The sequence below is a fragment of the Grus americana genome, chromosome 2 (genome assembly GCF_028858705.1).
Source record: "Grus americana isolate bGruAme1 chromosome 2, bGruAme1.mat, whole genome shotgun sequence".
NCBI classification, from domain to species: Eukaryota; Metazoa; Chordata; class Aves; order Gruiformes; family Gruidae; genus Grus; species Grus americana.
The window spans coordinates 1,050,122-1,068,139 of record NC_072853.1 but is presented as its reverse complement, the minus strand read 5'-3'; the positions used below and the strand labels follow the sequence as shown (position 1 = coordinate 1,068,139).

Below are 18,018 nucleotides of genomic sequence, written 5' to 3'. Positions count from 1 at the left end.
CTCGGTCTCCTCCCTGGCACAATGGGATCAACAGTGGTGATGACCTGGCTGCCAGATTTGCTTTCTCATAGAAGTTGGTCCTTAGCAAACTGGTCCCTCAAAGTTGGTCCTTAGTGACCTGATCCCTCAAAGAAGTTGGTCCTTAGCAAATTGGTCCCTCAGAGTTGGCCCTTAGCATGCTGGTCCCTCAAAGAAGTTGCTGTTTAGTGAGCTGGTTCCTCAAAACCTTGGGATGAAACAGCCACAAGCACAGCAGCTTTCCAGGATCTGCTTCCCAGGGCTCTGAGCTGCCTGTTCCCTCCCTGGGACTGAGCTGCCCCAGTCCTGGAGACCCCTCCTGCCCCAAGCTCCCAACCCAGAGGAGCTCCTGGGGCTGCCATAGACCATTCTTGTGATGGTGTAGCCCTCCAGCTGCTGATAGTGCCCCATGGGCTCTGACCTAGACCTGTTGGAGCTGGCTCATCACCTGTGTCCATCTTCCAGCCCATCAGATGTTTCCCATCAGCAGGTCCTGGCTTCCAGCTCTCGTGTCTTTTCCACACCAGCATCCGACACCCAAAATCTGCCCCTCTGACCCGTAGTGCCCCACTCTGGGCAAGGACAGTGATGCCACCTGTGTCCCCACAGCAAGAGGAGGCCAGAGATGGGCTGGGAAGGTGGGGAGGCGAAGACAAGGTTTCCAGAGGAAGACCACTTGATTTGCTTTTGGATGCATCAAGGGTTGATGTAAGGACGCTAGGACTGGCTATAACGGCTTTTTAAAAATGGATGATGATGCTGTGTGGGGGGCAATTTGACCTGGAAAACTGCCTGGAAGATGGAGCTTGGTATCAGCAAGGAAAGAGACCCTGGACATAGACCTGGAAAACACCAAATAATCTGGAAAATTCTTATTTGCCCATGGAAATGTGTAAGGAAACCGGTGGGGCGTCGCATCCAAAGGTAGCAGAAGAAACTTCCCTGTGCACAAATGTCTCCAAGCACTCAGTGGTTCCCCAAGCACGAGGCGGTTCAAACCCAAAACTGGGTGAGCTCCAAATCTGCTTTGGTTGCTCACGTTGGCCAGGAGGAATACCTGCCCAGGCATTCCTGTCTGGTTGACCCTGTCTGATGTTGTCCTCAAGCTGAAGGATGCCTGTTCCAGCAAGAGCAGATCTTCATCCATGCTGGGAACCGGCTCCTGGCAGCTGCTTTGCTCCTCATGACTTTTCCCCAGTGGTGGGATTCACCAGCCTGGTACCTTGAGACTTGGGAGTCCACCTCATCCATGGGAGTGTGCTTATTTACCTGTATGACTTTATAAACTCATCCTGTGCCTACACTGGATTCAGCACGCAGCTGGTGGAGCCAGCAAGGATTTGTCCATGTCTGGAGATGGTTTAATCTCATCTTTTGTTGGTGATGGTGATCACCAAGACCTGTAGTGACAGGACAAGGAGCAATAATTTTGAACTGAAAGAGAGTAGGTTTAGGTTGGACATGGGGAAGAAATTTTTCACCATGAGGGTGGTGAGACACTGGACCATGTTGCCCAGAGAAGCTGTGGATGTCCCATCCTTGGAATTGTTTAAGGTCAGGTTGGATGGGGCTTTGGGCAACCCGTTCTAGTGGGAGATGTCTCTGCCCATGGTGAGGGGTTGGACTAAATGATCTTTGAATGTCCCTCCCAATCCAAACCATTCAATGATCACATCTAAGATTGTCACATGGTTTTTAACTCGGTTTCCTACGCCCCCATCAGCTGAGAACCTTCAACACTGGTTGAAGCAGAAGCCTCTGCAGACCTGTGGCCAGCCCTGACAAGGAGCTTTGTGTGGAGAGTTATCACACTGCCCATAACAGCAAGATGTGCCAGAAACGGAGAAGAAAACGGGACCAAAACAGTGCTGGGGATGATGTGCAGGGAGATGGAGAGACCTGGCAAGGAGCAGAGTGCGCAGGAGATGTAACAGAGTAGCCCAAGCAACAGGGATGTGCCCAATGTCACCGACGGCATGTCCCAGTGTTGGCCCTGCACCAGGGTGCATCCAAGCCCTGTCCACGTGGCACCAGGACCTCCAACAGTGCACTTGAGTTTGCTTTTGGGTTTGAGCGTTCCCCTAATCCCCGAGCCAAAAGGAGGGTCATCCCCTGCCAGGAGGTCACTGCCAGCTGCCATTGACACCAGATAGCTTACCCCCTTGTTGTCACTCTAGACTTCCCCCAAGTTCATTTAGGACTGTGCTAATTAGGGCTTAAGCTAATTATATATTGGCACTAGCAGCAGAGGACCCATCGTGTTTTGCTGCCTATGTCACTCCCCAGCCTGACCACGCTGTCCACTGGAGTGGCCTTGGCTGGAGAAGGCTGATGTCCCCAGCCGACGTGGTCCTTTGCTTCTCCCTGGGTGCCCTGGATGAACAGTGTGGCGGTGGTCCAGGTCATGGACCAGCTTTTGGAAGAGCCACAGCAGCGATGGCTGCAGAGCGAGAAGCCTTGGAGCAAATGTTGCATCTCCTTCCACCCAGAAAGCCCCACATGCCTTCAGCTGACCAGCAGGTTGGAGGACCTTTCAGGTGATGTAGCCCCCAGAGGAATGGCAGGGCTGGGTCCCTCAGGGGGTGAAGGTCCCGTGTCCCCACAGCCAGTTCCTTGCCATTGTCACCGCAGTGCAGGATGGGAGCTCAGCAACGTCAATGGAAAGAGGAAACCTCAACACTGGGAAGGAATGAGCTGTTGAGCGAGGAGACAAGAAACTTGGACTTGTTTAAAGAAGCAGAGGCTCAGCCATCTTCCAGCAGCTCTGGTGGCTCTTTGGTGGTTTCCTTGTCCCCTCCTGGACTTGCCACCCACACGTGGCCCTGGCTCTTTCCACCTTGGTTCCGCCTCCTGCTTTTCTTCTTCTGTTCCTCATCTAAAGCCCATCCCCAAGGCACCACTGCAGTCACCTTACACGCGGTCCCTGCTCAGGGCCACCAACACGGTTCCCCTGTATGTACTGGGGACAACAATGTCACCTCTGAATGGTGTGGCATGTCCTCCTCTGCCAAGGGAAGGCCTTACCTCCCACCTGCCCATGGGTCACATCCCCAGGACCACCAAGCCCAGGTGATGCTGGCCCGGCTGTTGCACTTTGCAGAAGAGGGAGCTGACAGACAATGAAGCCACATTGGCTGGCTGCAGGACCAGAGAGTAGTCCATCCCAAGTGCCCTTGGTTGCCTTTTTCCATTCTGGTCATCAGCTGTTTAAGTGTCCCTCCACCTCCTGGGGTGATATCCATAAGCTGTTCTGGTTCCAGTAGCAGAAGGACACTGGTCTGCAGGGCCCTTTGCTCCGTGGAGATCCTTCCAGGCTGGGTGCTCTGCAGGTGAGGTTAGATCCTGGAAAGCTTGTGTCCCTCTGCTCATGGGATATAAAGAAACAACATCCATTTTGATTGTGGTTTGGAGGAGCCATCAGCGTCCTCCTGGGCATGTGACCGCTGGAGAACCATGCTTGAACATGGCTCCTGGGGAGAAGAGGTTATTCAGAGGGCTGGTTACAGGTGAGTGTGTCCCCTCCCCAGTGCCCAAAGGACCAGTGGAGCCCAAAGCCACTTGCCCTTTGCTTCCCCCACATTATTAATAGCCGCCAGCTTCTTCTGTCGATGACTGCAAAGCCTCAGTGACCAGAGTGCCAGGCATGAAGAGAGTCCAGCATGTCACCTTTCAGGTGGCTTCATTTATCCTCCCACTGGTCCCCTCCTTCCCAGTGCCAACCGGTGCCACAAGCTGCCTTGGCCGCTGGCACTGGGACGGCTCTACTTGCCCATGATGGGATTGAGGAGTAGCTCCTTGGAGAGGACGTAGCTTTCGGTATGGACATGGGGTGACCTCTTGAAGCTGTGATGATTGGTTGGTTTGTTGGTTGATTTGTTGGTTGGTTGGTTGGTTGGTTGGTTGGTTGACTGGTTGGTTTGTTGGTTGGTTGGTTTGTTAGTTGGTTAGTTTGTTGGTTGGTAAGTTGGTTGGTTTGTTAGTTGGTTGGTTGGTTGATTTGTTGGCTGGTTGGTTAGTTGGTTGGTTGGTTGGTCTGGCGGTGTGGCCATGCTGTTAGTAACATTGACTTGTCTGGCTGTTGTCTCCTAGTCAGAGGATCTCGGTGCCTGCGCCCAGTTTGAGAGCAGCAGGCAGACCAGGAACATGATGCCTAGTGCCAGCTGTGTCTTCCCCACCTTCAACCTGCGGAAGCCCTCCTCGGAGACGGACATTGAGAACTGGGCCTCCAAGCACTTCAACAAGCACACCCAAGGACTCTTCCGCAGGAAGGTGTCCATCGCCAACATGCTGGCCTGGAGCAGCGAGTCCATCAAGAAACCCATGATCATGACCAATGACCGCAATGTCAAGAAAGAGGCGTGCGAGATATTTAAACTGATTCAGATGTACATGGGGGACCGGCGGGCCAAGACGGACCAGCTCAACGTGGCCTTGGAGATCGCCACCAAAGGCTGGAGCATGCAGGGTCTGAGAGATGAGCTCTACATCCAGCTGTGCCGGCAGACCACCGAGAACTTCCGTTACGAGAGCCTGGCCCGGGGCTGGGAGCTCATGGCCATTTGTTTGGCCTTTTTCCCACCCACACCCAAATTTCATTCCTACCTAGAAGGATACATTTACAGGCACATGGATCCGGTGAATGACACTAAAGGTAAGAGCAAAACCGCTGCCCGGTGGCTTTTGCCCCTGCTGACGTTGCGATCCATTTACTTATTATCATTGTGTTCCTTTCCCCTTCGCATTCATGAGTCTCCTTGTTGAAAGGTGGGCAAGGAACTCATCCAACAGCCCTCCCGGAGGTGCAGCGAGCGCGGTGGTGCCTTTACCGCTGTCCTTTCCTCCCCGGCGCACAGAAATCCAGCATGAGACCCAACACGAAATGAGCCTTGACACCTTTGCTGCAGGCTCAGTGTCACCTCCACTGGGGGTGGCCATAAGCGAGAGTTCCCACGAGTTCTCCTGGCCCGTGAGGACTCCTTTAGAAGTCACTTCCAACCCAAACCATTCTGTGATTCTGTGATTTCACCATCACCATCCCCATCTCCATCTCCAGATGCTTCTTTTGGCTTCTAGAGTAGCTTCGGACCAAAAAACACCCATGCTGGAAGGGGACCCAGCTTGATTCCTAGCTCCTGAGGTGGTTTTTTGGTCATGGCAGATAGAAGAGACATAAATTTTGGCTACTTGACCCCAAATGGGTGGGAATTGTAGGAGTCCTTCTCCAGTCCTGGGCTCAGCCCTCCCTGCTCCTTCACCACTGGTGCTGTCTCATGGGTCATGGTCTGGCAGGAGCGCGGAGATCATCGGTGCCTGCCATGAGTCTGGGAGGAGGGGATGCTGCCTGCTGGCTACCCGCGGCACAGCCGGAGGGTTGGGCACCCCCGTGTCCCATGGATTGGTGCCATCTCATGGTGGGTCACCGATGAGGCAGAGATGGGGGTCCGGGAGGTCCCCGGTTTTTGCCGTTGGCCAGGCAGCCTTGGGAGATGGAGCCCAAATTGCTCCCGGTGTTTTCAGGATGGGCAGGGACATCTGGGGGACACGGGCGTCACGTGGAGCCATGGTGGATCTGCCCAGCTTGGGCACAAGGGGAGATGAACCCAACGGAGGTGGCCACACGGAAAGCCGTAGGGTGGTTGAGAAGGCTCCGGTGCCGGCATGCCGGAGTGCCGGGTTGGGGCTGGCACACGGGTAGGTACCACCGGGTGGAGGAGACCCCCCCCCCCGCCATGGTGGCACAGCCGGGGCTGGGGGCTGCCCGTGTCCCCCCCCAGCCTGCCCACAGCAGAGGTGTCAAGCTCATTTCACCGCCGTCGCCGTGCTCACGCTGGATTTGGCGCACCGGCGGTGAAAACCGGCACCCTACCGGGAGAGGGTCCCCCCCCGTCCACCCCCCTTCAGCAGCGTGCGCACGCTCAGCTCTGCTCCAGCCATGCTCTGCCGCCCAGCCCTCAGCCGTCGCCAGACTGGGTTGTGTTCTTCATTTTCATTTTATTTCCATTTTCTTTTTTTTTTTAATTTCCATTTTCATGTCTATTTATTGTTTATTTTAATTTTAATTTAGATTTAATTTTTATTACTTCCTGGTTTATTTTCATTTTCATTTTATTTATTTCTTTATTTTCATTTCTATTTTATTTTTTGTTTCATTTTCATTTTCATTTTATTTAATTCATATTTTCATTTCATTTTATTATTTTCATTTCACTAATTTTTCATTTTAAATTTTTTGTTTATGTTCATTTTTATTTTCATTTCCATTTTTCATTTATTTTTTATTTTCATTCTCCTTTATTTTTATATTATTCCATTTCTATTATCAGTTTTATTTTCAGTTTAATTTCATTTTCATTATTCTTTTATTTTTATTTTTCATTCTTTCTTACTTTCATTTTTCATTTCCTTTTTTAATTTCTTCTTCTTTCTTATTTTCATTGTTCATTTCATTTTATTATTTTTCATTCTTTTTTATTTTCATTTCCTTTTTTTATTTATTTTTCATTCTTATTTTCATTTTTCATTTCCTTTTTAATTTATTTTTCTTTCTTATTTTCATTTTTCATTTCATTATTTTTCATTCTTTGTTATTTTCATTTCCTTTTTTATTTATTTTGCTTCCTTATTTTCATTTTTCATTTCCTTTTTTATTTGTTTTTGTTCTTTGTTATTTTCATTTCCTTTTTTATTTGTTTTTCATTCTTTGTTATTTTCATTTCCTTTTTTATTTATTTTTCTTTCTTATTTTCATTTTTCATTTCCTTTATTTGTTTTTCATTCTTTTTTATTTTCATTTCCTTTTTTGATTTATTTTTCTTTCTTATTTTCATTTTTATTTCTTTTTTTTTAATTATTTTTCCTTTTTTATTTTCATTTTTCATTTCCTTTTTATTTTTATTATTATTATTATTATTATTTTTAAAAAATATATTTCACTTCTATTTTCATTTTTCCCCTTCCGTTCCATTCCCTTGTCTTCATCGCTTTGTTTGTTTCCCAGTGACCCAGCACATTAAAGAAATCCTGGAAAGGACCAATAAGAAGAAATCCAAATTGAGAAAGAAACCCAAGCCCTATATCGAAGAGCACGACGGTAGGGGCCGTCTCGCCGCTCGCTGGGGGCTTCTTTCTCTCGGCCCCAGCAGCCGACCTCCTTCCTCCCGGCTTTTCGTCCCCCCCGCTCCCCTCGGCTCTGCTCCCTGCCCGGACGCTCGGCGGGGTGGGGGGCGCGGGGAGGAGGGGGCCGCCCCGGGACGAGAGTGCCTGTAGGGTTTCATATCCGCAGAAAGAAGCGGAGGGCGTGAGCAGGAAGTCGATGAATAGAAATAAAATACGCGAATATGGAGCATTATCCATAACGGTATATTTATGTTATATATGATGTTATATTTGAATATATAATATCATATGTAATGTTATACACCCATATTTGATGTACCGTTTCATATAGTCTGTAATAAATCAGTTAATATAAATAATACTAATATATAGGCATTTATCATATTATCGTGCTATATAAAAATATAACATTAATATAATATACTAGTATATAATATAATTGTTATATATTATTATACTATTACTATTATAATACAATATAAGATATAAATATATTGATATAAGTATATAATGCTATATATCAATATATGATGTTATACTTAAATATACAATGTTATATATAACGTCATATATCAATATATAATGTTATATATAACGTTATATATCAATTTACAATGTTATATATAATGTCATATATCTATATATAATGTTATATATGTTGTATATCAATATATGTTACATGTAATGTCATACATCGATATATAATATATAATTCCATATCAATTTATAATGTTATATATAACATTCTATATCCATTTATAATGTTATATATAATATTATCTATAAATCTATTATATATAAATGCATCAATTTAATAACGATTAACAAGGGGGGGAAAGTAGGGATTTAATTAAGCAGAGGCACTTAGAAGATGCTGCTGGATGACCCCAGGTGGGCACGAGGATCCTCGGTGCAGCGGTCATCACCGGTGGGGTGGGGGACACGCGGGATGAGCCCCATCTCCTGGCGTCCCTCTGGGTGTTGGGGGGGTTTGCCGGGAACCCACCGGTGGGAGCGGGATGCCGGTGACAGTGAAGCCAAGAGGTTCCCAGCACAAGGGATTTCAGCCTGAAGCTCCAGCGATGGTGGGGCTGGGACCCGGAGCTGGGGAGGGGTGGAGGCACCCCAAGAAATGGCTTTAGCGGCATCCCTGAATTAAGGTTGCTCTTGAGTATCTTCATCAATGACGGACAATGAGATCGAGTGTGATGGGTTTGGAGATGACACCAAGCTGAGTGGTGAGGTTGATACTCCTGAGGGAACAGATGCCATCCAGAAGGACCTGGACAAGCTGGAGGAGCAGGTCCATGTAAACCTCATGAGGGTCAACCAGGCCAAGGACATGGTCCCTCAGCTGGGTGGGGACAACCCCCAGTATCCATACAGGGATGGACAGTGGAGAAGGACTTGGAGGCGCTGGTGGGTGACGAATGCGACATGAGCCGGCAATGTGCCAACTATGTCCTGAGCTGCAGCCAAAGATCAACCTGATCTAGTTGACCTTCAGAGGTCCCTTCCAACCCAAACTATTCGATGTTTTGATGACTCCAGCACATAGAAAAGGATGGGCACCAGATTTGGGGTCCACCTGGTCCCGGACATCCTTGGGGTGGCTTCAGACCCCCCCCATGCATCCATCAGCCCCTCACACACACACAGAGGGGGACACCAAAAAAAATCAGAGAAACCCTTTGAAGACAACAGCATCTGGGACGGAGGGAAGAGTAGATGATCCCGATTCCCCAAATTTGGGTTTAACCAAATTTTTAACCACCCCCGTCACCAGCGCCTCTCCAGGAGCCCTTTTTTCCCCTTTTTTGCACCAATATAAAATAGAAAAAAGCACATTTTTCACTCCTGGATGGTTCTCACCAGCGTGACAGGTTTGGGATGCGCCAGGACACGTGGCTCCTGCCATCCAAAAGCCGCACCGATGGTAGGACTGGTGCTGGCACCATGGTTTCAAAGCTACCAAAGGAGAGAAGGTCCCAGATGATGGATTTTTTTTTTTTCTGTTCAATTTACCTATTTTTAGGCTCTTGGAAGAATTTATGAGGCTGCCAGAATCTTCTGGGGTGGTCCAAAAGGTACCACCAGGTCCCCAGGGGCTCTTGTCTGTGGGATGCTGGAGCATCTCCCTTGGGATGATCCCATTGGCAGCTCGGGGATGCTCCAAGGGTTGAGGGTGCCATCTCCTCGTTGAAGAACATCAGGAGGAGGGGATGGATGGTGCGGAGAGGGATGAGGGTGGAAGCGGTGGCATCAGGAGGAGAGGATGGATGGTGTAGGGGGGTGACAGTGGAAACGATGACTGTGGGGTGAAAAAACCAACCCCAAGAGGCGGAGGATGGAGCCGAGGAGGCTCCACGTTAGGTGGGCACAAGGACATGGCTCCTCCAAGGTCTGAGGCTCTTGGGGAGCAGGTTGAGTTATGGGGACACCCCCTGCAAGGTGGGGTGGCTGCTGTCTGGGGTGGGGGGGGGATCTCATCCTCCTCAAACTGTCCCCCAGGTGTGGTGATGGAGCAGCACCGGCGCTGCCCCACATCCTGGGGGGGGATCCTGACACCCTCCTGGAGCCGGGATGAGCTTCACCCCCCCGGCAGGGGACAGGCCACCCCATGACTCCCCCCATCACCCGGAGCTGACCCCCCCACTCTGTTTTCTCTTCCAGGGGTGGCAATAAGCACTTACGCCAAGTACTGCTACAACAAGCTGCAGAAGGCAGCTCTGACGGGAGCCAAGAAGGTATCGTCCAACCGTTGGGCATGGGGAGGGCAGCGGTGGGCAGCCACCCCTGGCCGGGACCACCGAGGGGGCTGCCGGGATCTGGGGATGGGGTCTGGAGGAGGAGGAGAAGGGATGAAGCTGGAGAGTAATGGGAACGGCGCAGCAGCTTGCACCAGACCCGTGGTGAGGACGCTCTGGGCATCTCCAGTGTGGTTTGCCCATCACTGCATCTCCTCTGGGGACCTTCTGGGGTCCACCAGGTCCTTCCCAAACCTCCCTGGCACCAAGGCACCGAGCAGGGATTAAGGAAATGATCCTGGAAGCAAAACTCTGGAGGAAAAGTGTGCTGAAGATTGAAAAGGAAGCTCCAGCAGCTCCCGTCTCACCAGGTTTCTCCATCACCGCGGCAGCTCGCCGAGCAGGATCCATCGCCGGGGCCATCGCTGATGTCATGGCGGCAGCTGATTTATTAATAAAACACCCCAGACAGGGATTAATTTACAGCCTGGGGTGCTCTTCATGGCCCCACCACGGCTGCTTCCCCCCCCTCGTTTTGTTGGGGATAGAGAAGACGCGGTGGAACCTCTCCTCCGCAGCAGCTCGGGTCCTCCCTGCAACGGCTGCCGAGACAAGGTCCAGCGGTGGGGGGGATGCGTCACCCGCCGAGCTCTCCAAGGGCTCATCGATGGCCGTGTCCTGCTGACCCTTGAAGGCAAAGACAGGAGCGGTGGAGGACCCGGACCCTGCGGCTCCTTCTGTCATTGGCTCTGTCTGGAGGGGGGGTGCTTGGCCAGATCCAGCTGTTGGGGAATTGTGTCCATCTCCTCTTCTACATCCCACCACGCACATGGCCGCTGTGTCCATCCCTTCTGTGTCCCACCATCCATGTGGCCACTGCATCCATCTCCTCTTCTGCATCCCACCACGCGCACCTCCATTACGTCCATCTCCTCTTCTGCATCCCACCACGCACACCTCCATTACGTCCATCTCCTCTTCTACATCCACCATACACACGTTGGTTGCATCCCTCCCTTCATCCCACCATAGAATCACAGACTGGTTTGGGTTGGAAGGGACCTCAGAGATCATCTAGTTCCAACCCCCCTGCCATGGGCAGGGACAAATGAACACATCCATTGCATCCATCTCCCTTTCTGCATCCCACCATGCGCACGGCCACCGTGTCCATCCCTTTTGCTTCTCACCATGCACGCATCTGCTCCATCCATCTCCTCTTCTGCATCCACCATGCACACATTGGCTGCATTCATCCCTTCATCCCACCACGCGCACATCCACTGCATCCCTTCTGCGTCCCACCGTGCATGTGGCCACTGTGTCCATCTCGTCTTCTGCATCCACCATACAACGTCCGCTGCATCCATCTCCTTTTCTGCATCCCACCACGCACATGGCTGCTGTGTTCATCCCATCTGCATCCCACCATCCATGTGGCCACTGTGTCCATCTCCTCTTCTGCATCCCACCACGCACACCTCCATTGTGTCCATCTCTTCTACATCCACCATACACCATCTTGCCATGGCCCCGCTCATCTCCTGCACGGCAGGAAGGACAGCAGTACCCTGCTGTGACCGAACCACCAGCCCAGCTGGTGGTGGCCCCATGGCAGAGCCTGTGGGTCCCACCAAGCACCATGGGGAGAGTCCCCAGGACTGGATTTGCTTTCACATCAAGACAGTGGGTGGAGACACCTGCCCACCAGCTGCATTTTGGTGCTGAGCTTCTGGCACATGGTGCAGCTGGAGACCTTGGCCAGGTTGGCTGGAGTTCATCCATGGCTCCATCTGCTGTCCCCATCATGTGATGGGCTTGAGCTCTGGACGTGTCACAACCAGCTCTGGAGCTCAGTCATGAGGTGCTGGGATTGAGCAGGACCCCACATGCCCGTCCCGGCTGTGGGGATGCCAGCCACAGCTCCTGACAGCGCCGGTGGCCTCTCTTGTCTCTCACAGGGTCTGAAGAAGCCAAATATCGAGGAGATCCGTCACGCCAAGAACGCCGTCTTCAACCCTTCCATGTTCGGCAGCTCCCTGCAGGACATCATCAACATGCAGAAGGAGCGGTACCCCGATCGGCAGCTGCCCTGGGTGCAGACCCGCCTCTCTGAGGAGGTCCTGGCGCTCAACGGGGACCAGACCGAGGGCATCTTCAGGTAAAGCCACCTATGGCTGTGGGGAGACCCCCAGGATGGTGGCAACCCAGACCTTCTCATGGGGGAAGCCATAACGAGTCACCTCGTTATGGGGCAGCAGCCCTCCTCCCCACTTCCCCATGGGTGTCTTTCTCCTCCCATGGGGCAGAGAGCAGCCCTCAACTTCTCCTTGCTCCAAGGCCGTGAGGATTTCTTCACAGCAGGTTCACGCCTGTTCTCTGATGCCCACCAAAGTCACATCAGGGTCTTGGGGTCTGCACACAATTCCCTGGCCCCACATCGCAGCAAGATGCCACGTCCCTGTGGGCAGTAACCAGGTCCCAAAATGGCTCCATCCTCAGCTGATGTCCCCTCAGCTCTCCTTGAGCCCCACATGCACCCAGGGGGGGACCCCCAAAGCCCGGGGGGGGTCTTAGGTAGGTGGGTCCCCATCTCTTGCTTGTGGACTGACGTCTCTTCCCCTTACAGAGTCCCCGGTGACATCGACGAGGTCAATGCCCTCAAGCTGCAGGTGGACCAGTGGAAGATCCCCACCGGCTTGGAGGACCCCCACGTTCCCGGTAGGACCCTGGGGCGCTGTGTGGGGGTGTAGAATCAAGTCCGCCATCCACCAGGTCTCACATCTCCCCATCTTCTCCTCGTTCTCCAGCCTCCCTGCTGAAGCTTTGGTACCGGGAGCTGGAGGAGCCGTTGATCCCCCATGAGTTTTACGAGCAGTGCATCACCCACTACGAGAACCCCGAGGCAGCCATCGCTGTCGTCCACTCTCTGCCCAGGATCAACAAAATGGTGCTGTGCTACCTCATCCGCTTCCTACAGGTATGGAGGGGACCCCCACCATGTCCCCCCCTGAGGCTACCTCCCAGTCTGGTTGCCTCTCTTGAGGTGGCTCCGAGTTCCCCAAGTTGATGTGGGGTTACCCACCTGGTGACCTCCATCTCATCCAAGAACCAGGAGGTCTACGTGGTCCCACCACCAACCCGTCACCACCACCTTCTTCCCCTGCTCCAGGTGTTCGTGCAACCGGCCAACGTGGCCGTCACCAAGATGGACGTCAATAACCTGGCCATGGTGATGGCCCCCAACTGCCTGCGCTGCCAGTCGGACGACCCACGGATCATCTTCGAGAACACCCGCAAGGAGATGTCCTTCATCCGGGTGCTCATCCAGCACCTTGACACCAGCTTCATGGAGGGCGTCCTATAGCAGCTGCCACCGAGTCCCCCCCCACCATAAGCTCCCTCCCCTCCGACCCCGCTCGCCCGAGGAGCACAAGCCGGACGCCGCAGAAGGAGGGTGCTGGGTGGCACGTCCCCACCGGTGCTGCGGCACCCTGCCTGTCTCCATCCACCCCCACCCATCCTACAGCAGGACACGGGACTGCTCCCCATGCCCCATCCCGACCCTCCGGCCATCTCACTGCCCACCTCTTCACCGGTTGGAGGGATCGGCCGGTTTGGGGGTCCCCAGGGGCTGCAGCACCCATGGAGCAGGCAAGGACCATCCCAGCTCCACGGGGACGGGTGGCCTTTCCAGACCGGGTGTCCTACGTGGTTGTGGGTGGCAGCAGGGATCTGGAGAGCAGGTGACCACGTAGGGGATGGGGGAAGCTGGGTGGGGGGAGTCAAAGTCCCCCCACATCTCCATTGGGGTTGGGTCTCTGGCTGAGAGCAGAGCTGTGGGGCAGCCATGGGGCAGGGAGCACCTCCGGGGTGGGGAGAAGCCACCGGTGCTGAGCTGAGCAGGCGTCGAGCACCTGGAGAACGTGGCACTTTGGGGACCAGAGGGCACAACCAGGGGGCATCTCGCGGCGAAGCTTGGTGCACCCAGGGGTGGGGGCTGGGGGTCGCTTTGGGAGCTGCTGTGCCCCGGGTGGCTCACTGCGGCCGGTCACCCATCCTGGGGTGCTGGAGGAGCTGGGCAGGCAGGTCACTGCCCGCGCACGTCATGATGCCCATCACTGGCACCACACCAGACCCATCTTACCACACGTTGGCACCAAAGGCCCTGTCTCAGCACCCACCATGTCTGCTTGGCCCTGCTGGACCCATCTTGGTACCCATCATCTGTTCCTGGTCCTGCCCAATCCATCTTGGCATCCTGTCATGTCTGCTTGGCCCTGCTGGACTCATCTTGGCATCTGTCATGTCTTCCTGGTCCTGCTGGAACCAACTTGGCACTCATCATGTCCTCCCGGTTCTCCTGGAACCATCTTGATGCCCATCATCTCTGCTTGGTCCTGCACAAAACATCTTGGTACCCATCATCTCTTCTTGCTTGCGCTGGATCTGTCTTGGTGCCCATCATCTTCTTCTGAACCCATCTTGGTGCCCATCATCTCCTTCTGCTCCTGCTGGACCTATCTTGGTGCCCATCATCTCTGACCCTGCTGGACACATCTTGGCATCTGTCATGTCCTACTGGTTCTCCTAGACCCACCTTGGTGCCCATCATCTCCTCCTGGTCCTGCCTGAACCATCTTGGCATCCATCATATCCTGCTGGTCCTGTGCAAACCATCTTGGCACCCGTCATCTCTGCTTGGCCCTGAAGGACACATCTTGGCACCCATCATCTTCTCCTGCTTCCCCTGGACCCATCTTGGTGTCTGTCATATTCTCCTGCTCCTGCCCCAATCTATCTTGGTGCCTGTCATCTCTGCTTGGCCCTGATGGACACATCTTGGTACCTATCATCTCCTCCTACTTCTCCTGCACCCATTTGGGTGCCCATCATCTCCTCCTACTCCTGACCAACCCATCTTGGCACCCATCTCCTCCTGGTCCTGCCCAACTCAGTGCCTATCATCTCTGCTTGGCCCTGATGGACGCATCTTGGCACCTGTCATGTATTCCTGCTGGACCCATCTTGGCAGCCATCATCTCCTGCTTCTCCTGGACCTATCTTGGTGCCCATCATCTCCTCCTGGTCCTGCCAAACTCATCTTGGCACCCATCATCTCTGCTTGGCCCTGCTGGACACACCTTGGCACCCATCATCTCCTCCTACTCCTGCCCAACCATCTTGGCACCCATCATCTTCTCCTGCTCCTGCCCAACCTATCTTGGTGCCCATCATCTCTGCTTGGCCCTGCTGGACACATCTTAGCATCTGTCATGTCCTCCTGGTCCTCCTGCACCCATCTTGGTGTCTATCCTCTCCTCCTGCTTCTGCCCAACCCATCTTGGCACCCATCATCTCTGCTTGGCCCTGATGGACACATCTTGGTACCCATCATCTCCTCCTGGTTCTCGTGCACCCATCTTGGTACCCATCATCTCCTCCAGCTCCTGCCCAACCACCTTGGCACCCATCATCTCCTCCAGCTCTTGCTGGACCCATCTTGGTGCCCATCATCTCCTCCTGGTCCTGCATGATCCATCCTGGCATCCATCATCTCTGCTTGGCCCTGATGGACACATCTTTGCACCTGTCATCACCTCCTGGTTCTCCTGCACCCATCTTGGTGCCCATTATCTCCTGCTGGTTCTCCTGCCCAACCATCTTGGTGCCCATCATCTCCTCCTGGTTCTGTCCAACCATCTTGCTGCCCATCATCTCCTCCTGGTTCTCCTGCCCAACCATCTTGGTGCCCATCATCTCCTCCTGGTTCTCCTGCATCCATCTTGGTGCCCATCTCCTCCTGGTTCTCCTGCCCAACCATCTTGGTGCCCATCATCTCCTCCTGGTTCTGCCCAACCATCTTGGCACCCATCATCTCCCCCTGGTTCTCCTGCACCCATTTTGGCACCCATCCTCTCCTGCTCCTCCTGGACCCACCTTGGCCCCCTCGTCCCTGCCCTTCCCCATCTCCCCCATCCCCACCGCTGGAGCCGAAGGACCCCCCCCGCCAACGGGAGGTGCCCCCCCCCCCCCGCCATGGCCCCCCCCCCAAGTGCCTTCGGCTCCACCCGGGGCAAAGTGGGACCACGGGGGGCACCCAAGGGGCACCCACTGCATGGGTGGGGGGCACCCATCAGAGCATAGAGATCTATAAAGAGAGTTATTAATTAGACACCCCCCCCTAATTTTCAAGCCAGATGCTATTTTCTCGGGGGGAGGGGGGGGTGTCCCATGGGTGGGGGGGTCCCATGGGTGGGGGGGTCCCATGGGTGGGGGGTCCCATGGGTGGGGGCCCCCCCCGGCGGGACCCAGCGCTACCTCCCAGCTCTGCTCACTGCCAGGCGCGGGGGGGGGGGGGGGACACACGACACACCGGGGGGGTGGCAGCGGGGGGGGGGGGGTCCCCGATTCCTTAATTTCCATTTATTATTCCCCCCCCCTCCAGGTTTTATATATTTTTTTTTCTTTGTTTTCTCCTTTTTCCCCCCCTTTTTTTTGTTTTTAGATTCGAGGTTTTATTTATTATTAAAAATCAGAAAATTAATTAAAAAAAATAATAAAATTTAAAAAAAAAAGGGGGAGGGGGGAACCCCCAAACCCCACCCCCCCCACACACACACACCCCCCCGGCTGCTACAGTCCCCACCCCCAAACACTGGGGGGGAGGGGCAAGATCCGCCCCTCCCCCACCCCCTCCCCCACCCCCAAAAGGGGGGGGATGGGGGAGGGTTGAGGGGGGGGTTGGGGTGTCCTATAGGCTGCCGAACTCTGTAATTGGGGCGCGTGGACGTATAGAGGCTCCGCCCCTTTGTGTGAATAAAGTTCCCGTATGGCCAGCGCTTCCTCGGGCCTCGTTCACTCTGGAGCGGATCAAGGGCCGGGAGGTTGGAGGGGAGGGCAGAGACCCTATAGGGGCTATAGGAGGGGGCGGGGGGGGGGGGGGGGGGGCGGCACGGGCCTGGTTGTGCCCCGTGGGGTGTGCAGGGACATATAGGGGTCTATAGGTGGGTCCATAGGGAAGCCGCACCCAGGCCATACAGCCCCTATAGGGGTCTATAGGGGTGTATGTGGTCTATAGGGGTCTATATGGTCACACACCCACAGGCTGTGTAGGGACACCCCAACCATACCATACAGCCCCTATAGGGGTGTATAGGGTCTATATGGTCACACCCACAGGCTGTATAGGGACAGCCCAGCCATACCATACAGCCCCTATAGGGGTGTATATGGTCTATAGGGGTCTATATGGTCACACCCACAGGCGGTATAGGGACAGCCCAGCCATACCATACAGCCCCTATAGGGGTGTATATGGTCTATAGGGGTGTATATGGTCTATAGGGGTCTATATGGTCACACCCACAGGCGGTATAGGGACAGCCCAGCCATACCATACAGCCCCTATAGGGGTGTATATGGTCATCCCCTGCCCATGCCATACAGCTTCTATAGGGGTCTATATGGTCACACCCACAGGCTGTATAGGGACAGCCCAGCCATACCATACAGCCCCTATAGGGGTGTATATGGTCATGCCCCACCATGCAGGCGCTATAGGGAAGCCCTACCCAGGCCCTACAGCCTCTATACATCTCTATAGGGGTGTGTCTGGTCACCCAGGCTGTATAGGAACACCCCAAACATGCCATACAGCTTCTATAGGGGTGTATATGGTCACACATAAACACGCAGGCTGTATAGGGACAGCTGACCCAGGCCATACAGCATCTATAGGGGTGTATATGGTCATCCCCCGCCACGCAGGCTGTATAGGGTGTGTATAGAGCTCCCCTATAGCAGGACAGGGTGTACCGGACAGTATAGGGTGCATAGGGCAGTGTATGCACCCCCCTCCCGGGATGTATGGGGTGTATACGTACCGTCCAGGGGCTGTAGGGATGTACACGGGATGTATGTGGGGTCTATAGGGGGTGAACGGGTGTATGGAGGGGCGGGTGGATGTATATAAGGGTGTATGGGTGTCTATAGGGGCACTTGGGTCTATATAGGGGTCTGGGCGGGTCTATAGGGGGTGTGGGGGTGTATAGGGGTGGTAGGGGGTCTATAGAGGGTATGGGTATGTATAGGGGTGGGCGGGTGTATATAGGGGTGCACAACAGTGTGTATAGGG

General features: G+C 53.6%; 1 protein-coding gene across 3 annotated transcripts in view; it reads left to right on the top strand.

Annotated features, from left to right (window-relative positions):
• ARHGAP39 (Rho GTPase activating protein 39) overlaps window positions 1-13,824 on the top strand; it is a 149,562-nt gene extending 135,738 nt beyond the window's left edge. For 2 of the 3 annotated variants that reach the window (XM_054817330.1, XM_054817329.1), the window contains 7 exons: window positions 4,108-4,669; window positions 7,016-7,108; window positions 9,808-9,881; window positions 11,843-12,042; window positions 12,511-12,602; window positions 12,692-12,861; window positions 13,054-13,824. In XM_054817330.1, coding sequence (XP_054673305.1) covers window positions 4,108-4,669; window positions 7,016-7,108; window positions 9,808-9,881; window positions 11,843-12,042; window positions 12,511-12,602; window positions 12,692-12,861; window positions 13,054-13,248 — 1,386 coding nt within the window. In that variant the 3' untranslated portion in view covers window positions 13,249-13,824. The remainder of the gene's footprint in view (window positions 1-4,107; window positions 4,670-7,015; window positions 7,109-9,807; window positions 9,882-11,842; window positions 12,043-12,510; window positions 12,603-12,691; window positions 12,862-13,053) is intronic. The other variant, XM_054817331.1, reaches the window with a different exon arrangement.
• The last annotated feature ends 4,194 nt before the right edge of the window (window positions 13,825-18,018 follow it).